At 33.3% G+C, this 5,802-nt stretch overlaps 1 protein-coding gene across 1 annotated transcript in view; it reads right to left on the bottom strand.

Moving 5' to 3' along the window:
• Window positions 1-4,685: 4,685 nt before the first annotated feature.
• gnpda2 (glucosamine-6-phosphate deaminase 2) overlaps window positions 4,686-5,802 on the bottom strand; it is a 15,043-nt gene continuing 13,926 nt past the window's right edge. Inside the window, exon 7 of the mRNA XM_056472763.1 lies at window positions 4,686-5,679. Coding sequence (XP_056328738.1) covers window positions 5,615-5,679 — 65 coding nt within the window. The 3' untranslated portion in view covers window positions 4,686-5,614. The remainder of the gene's footprint in view (window positions 5,680-5,802) is intronic.

Genomic DNA, 5,802 nt, shown 5'->3' with positions numbered 1-5,802 from the left:
CTTTTAAGAGTCTGTTTCTTCTGTTGAACACAAAAAGATGTTTTGAAGAATGTTGGTTGCTGGAACAACTTTACTTCCATATTAGGAAAAAAACAAAAAGAAGATATTTTGAAGAATGTTAGTTGCTAGCACAAATTTACTTTCATAGTAGAAAAGTACACAAAAAGAAGATATTTTGAAGAATGTTAGTGGCAGGTACCGATTGTTTTCCATAGTAGGAAAAAACAAAAGGAAGATATTTTGAAGAATGTTAGTTGCTGGCATGAATCGACTACCATACCATAGTAGGATAGAACACAAAATGAATGTTGCGTACTGGCACACATTGACTTCTATAGTAGGATAGCACACAAAAGAAGATATTTTGAAGAATGTTAGTTGCTGGCACAAATTTACTTCAATATTAGGAAAAAAACAAAAAGAAGATATTTTGAAGAATGTTAGTTGCTGGCACAAATTTACTTCCATATTGGGAAAAAACAAAAAGAAGATATTTTGAAGAATGTTAGTTGCTAGCACAAATTTACTTCCATAGTAGAAAAGTACACAACAAGAAGATATTTTGAAGAATGTTAGATACTGGCACATATTGACTTCCATAGTAAGAAAGAACACACAAAAAAATATATTTTGAAGAATTTTTGTTTCTGGCATGCAATGACTTCCATAGTAGGAAAAAAAAACAAAAATAAGATATTTGGAAGAATGTTTGTGGCATGCATTGACTTTAATATTAAGAAAGAACACAAAAGTAAGATATTTTTTAGAATGTTAATTGCTGGCACAGTTTGACTTCCATAGTAGAAAAAAAAAAATATATATATATATATATATATATATATATATATATTGAAGAATGTTGGTTGCTGGTACGCATTGACTTCCATAGTAGGAAAGAACACAAAAAGAAGATATTTTGAAGAATGTTGGTTGCTGGTACGCATTGACTTTCATAGTAGGAAAGAACTCAAAAAGAAGATATTTTGAAGAATGTTGGTTGCTGGCACAAATTTACTTCCATAATAGGAAAGAACACAAAAGAAGATATTTTGAAGAATGTTACTTGCTGGCACAGATTGACTTCCATAGTAGGAAAAAAAAACAAAAAGATGATATTTTTAAGAATGTAAGTTGCTGGCATGCATTGACTTCCATAGTATGATAAAAACAAAAAGAAGATATTTTTAAGAATGTTAGTTACTAGCACAAATTTACTTCCATAGTAGAAAAGAACACAAAAAGAAGATCTTTTGAAGAATGTTAGTGGCAGGTACCGATTGTTTTCCATAGTAGGAAAAAACAAAAGGAAGATATTTGAAGAATGTTAGTTGCTGGCATGAATTGACTACCATACCATAGTAGGAAAGAACACAAAATGAATGTTGCTTACTGGCACACACTGACTTCTATAGTAAGATAGCACACAAAAGAAGACATTTTGAAGAATGTTAGTTGCTGACATGCGTTGACTTTTATAGTGGGACAGAACACAAAAGAAGATATTTTGAAGAATGTTACTTGATGGCACAATTTTACTTCCATAGTAGAAAAGTACACAAAAATGAAGAATGTTGGTTACTGGTACACATTGACTTCTATAGTAAGATAGAACACAAAAGAAGATATTTTGAAGAATGAAGAATTGAAGGCACAGATTGATTTCAATAGTAGGATAGAAAACTAAAGGAAGATATTTTAAAGAATGTTAGTTGCAGGCATGCATTGACTTCCATAGTATGATGAAAAAACAAAAAGAAGATATTTTGAAGAATGTAAGTTGCTGGCACGCATTGACTTCCATAGTATGATAAAAACAAAAAGAAGATATTTTGAAGAATGTTAGTTCCTGGCACAAATTTACTTCCATAGTAGAAAAGTATACAAAAAGATTTTGTAAAGGAATGTTAGTTGCTGGTATGCATTGACTTCCATAATAGAGAGAAAAAAAAGATGTTTTGAAGAATGTTGGTTGCTGAAACACATTTACATCCATAGTAGGAAAGTACATAAAAATATATAATGTTGGTTGCCAGCACACATTGACTTGCATATTAGGGAAGAACAAAAAGGAAAATATTTTGAAGAATGTTAGTTGCTAGCATGCATTGACTTTCATAGTAGAAAATAACACACAAAATATTTAAACATTTTTGTTGATGGCATGCATTGACTTCCATAGTAGGAAAGAGCACAAAAGAAGATATTTTGAAGAATGTTGGTTGCTGGCACACACTGACTTCAATAGTAGGAAGATTAACTTTGCTCATACAAACTACAGTGTACAATTAGGCCACGATAAAAGAAACCTTTATTTATTCTTCTATAAGCAAGTACAGAAAGAGGAGGATTTGGTTTTTGGAGTGCAAATCCAATTTAACAGTCGGTTTACATTTCTTTTAACAGCTTAATTGAAGTAAACATGTAAATGCATTAAAAAAAAATGTGTATTTTCCTCCTCGTGAACATTCATTAAAGTACAGTACAGGAGGGTTTAGAAACACCAGAAAGAAAAACCACAATGTGAGATGACATTTATATTGTACATGAGTAACCATCTGTATATCACAAAGCACAGTAACTAAAGAGAATACAGCACATCATCATATGAGGAAAAATGGCTAACTGCGAAAACAAACACTTCTCTATTTAGATGTGCTGAAACCAATTTACATACAAGCAAACAAGAAAACACTCTGCTTCTTTTTTACTGGTTAACATGCGGCAAGTGACCTGGATTCATTCAAAGGCAAGAAGATGTACTTGACGTCATATAAAATGACATTGTACTTCTAAAACATTGTAAAGAGGGAACATCTGATCACAGATCAGCCGCCACAGCTTGTATTTATCCCAATATGATGTCTAATCAATCTGTAAGGCCTCGTATAAACAGGGACATATCCTTAAACCAAAAGTTTAGCTAACAAAATGAAGGGCGCACTTTTAAATAATGTTCCATTGGTTAATGTATTTACTGACATGAACTCTAAATGAAAATATTTGCACTGCGTTTATTATTCATAGTTCATTTAATGTATTATTGAAATCCAAAGCTGTGCTTGTTAACATTAGCTAATGCGCTGTGAGTCAACTAACAATGACTTTATGTTCATTACTAAAGTTTAAATCGATGAGTTAATACTGTAATAAATGCATTGTTTGTTCAATTTTAGTGAATACATTAACTATAATGGAACCTTACTGCAGTGTTACCATTTCAAAACAACCTTAAAGTAAATTCCTTTGCAATAAAAAATGAGCATCATCAGTGAAAACAGATGTTTGGCTAGCAATGTTGACCTTCGGTATTTCCTGCTTAAAGGAACACTCCACTTTTTTTCATTTTACAAGTCCATTACAGTTAAATACTTGAGTTTTAGCATTTTTCATCCATTTAGCCGATCTCTTGGTCTGGAGAAAGCACTTTTAGCTTAGCTTAGCATAATGCATTGAATCGGATTAGACCATTAGCATTTTTTCCTTTTACAAGTCCATTACTGTTAAATAGTTGAGTTTTACCATTTTTTATTTATTCAGCTGTACTCTTGGTCTGGCAGAAGTACTTTTATCCTAGCTTAGCATAGCATAATGCATTGAATCGGGTTAGACCATTCGCATCTTTTCATTTTACAAGTCCATTACTGTTAAATAGTTGAGTTTTACCATTTCTTATCTATTCAGCTGATCTCTTGGTCTGGCAGAAGTACTTTTATCCTATCTTAGCATAGCATAATGCATTTAATCGGATTAGACCATTAGCATCTTTTCATTTTACAAGTCTATTACTGTTAAATTGTTGAGTTTTACCATTTTTATTCTATTCAGGCGATCTCTGAGTCTGGCAGAAGCACTTTAAACTTAGCTTAATATAATGCATTGAATCGGATTAGACCATTAGAATCTCGCTCCAAAAATTCAACAAGAGTGTCAATCATTTTCCTATTTAAAGCGTGATGCAATGTTGTTATCTGGTTAGGGACTATTTTCAAGTGCTGCATAATATCATTGTGCCTGCTGCAGCCATGGTACGGCAACAAAATCCCTTGATTATTATGCAAGAATAAGTATAGTTCCTACTCGATTAATCAAGAAAATAGCAACTTTTCATTTTCTGTCTGTCTTACTACACAATGTGCCTAGAGAAGAGTCAAGCTATATGAAAAAAATTAGAGTCTTTTTTTTTTTTTTTTTTTTTTTTGAGCGAAATGCTAATGGTCTAATCCGATACAATGATTTATGCTAAGCTAAGCTAAAAGTGTTTCAGCCAGACCTGGTAAAACTCAACCACTTAACTGTTACTTGTAAAATGAGCCTATTTTCAAAAAAAAGAGAAGTGTTACTTTAAGTAGGTAACCGGGCACTGCACTTGAAATTTCTACCGGAAATAATTGACTATCCAGGAAACTTTTGAATATCATTTAGTGTTAAGCCTGACTCAATAAACAAACACATGACTATAGGTAGAACATTTATGTTGAAAAATAGATTTTTTTTTTGGCAAGATGCTAATGGTCTAATCCGATTCAATGAGCTATGCTAGGCTAAGCTAAAAGTGCTTCCGCCAGACCTGAAAATTGTCTAAATGCCCTCAATAATTGTAAAACTCAACTCTTTAACTGTAGGGGAGTTGTAAAATGAGAAGATGCTAATGGTCTAATCTGGTTTAATACATTTTGCTAAGCTAAGCTAAGCTAAGCTAAAGGTGCTTCCACCAGACCAAGAGATCAGATGAATGGACTAAAATGGTAAAACTCAGCAACTTAACTGTAATGGACTTGTAATATGAAAATATGCTAATGGTCTAATCCGATTCAATGCATTATGCTATGCTAAGCTAAGTTAAAAGTGCTTCTGTCAGACCAAGAGATTGGCTGAATGGAATAAAAAAAGTGGTAAAACTCAACTATTTAACAGTAATGGGCTTGTAAACTGAAAAGATACTAATGGTCTAATCCGATTCAATGCATTATGCTAAGCTAAGCTAAAAGTGCTTCTGCCAGACCAATAGATTGGCTGAATGAATTGAAAATGGTAAAACTAAACTGTTTAACTGTAATGAACTTATAAAATGAAATAATGCTAATGGTCTAACCCGATTTAATACATTATGCTAAGCTAAGCTAAAAGTACTTTTGCCAGACCTAGAGATTGACTGAATGGATTAAAAATGGTCAAACTCAACTATTTACCAGTAATGAAAAGATGCTAATGTAATGGACTGTAAGGGACTTGGATTTATAATGGATTTCCCCCTCTAAAAAAAGTGGAGTGTTCCTTTAAACTATAGTACAGATTAAATGATAGGTGCACTTTCTCAGAATGTAAAAAGGGGTTGTAACAGATTTGTTTTTTTAATAATGTGATTCAAGGAGTGTTGTAGTGTCATCCAAAACAGTAGACTTTAAGGAAAGAGTGTTTCTGACAATCCCTTTTAACACTGGCCTACAAATGAACCACAAATGCTTTCAACTGGAGTGTGTGAATATGGCACGACGTCTACCTGTTATGCTGGTGTAGGCTTATAAACACATTAAGACTGCTGTGGTCCCCGAGGCCAGTCATCACTCATTCACATCGATGCTGTTGTGATTTCTGCCATTTTTTCCATACGTTATCAATCCATGTAGTCCTTCACGCTGAGCGTCGGTTCCACTAGCTGATTGTGGACGTGCATCAGGCCTGTAGGACAAGAAGATCCGTCAGTATGTTTAGGAAATCCAGCCCAGCCAAAGAGATATTAAACCCCCAGGAGAGACCAAAGCCCTTAAGAGCAGACAGATCGGGTGTTTCAGAGAAAAGCGC

The sequence above is a fragment of the Danio aesculapii genome, chromosome 14 (assembly GCF_903798145.1).
Source record: "Danio aesculapii chromosome 14, fDanAes4.1, whole genome shotgun sequence".
In the NCBI taxonomy this organism is placed as follows: Eukaryota; Metazoa; Chordata; class Actinopteri; order Cypriniformes; family Danionidae; genus Danio; species Danio aesculapii.
Note: the sequence above shows the minus strand (reverse complement) of the source record. Positions and strands in the feature narration are given on the sequence as shown.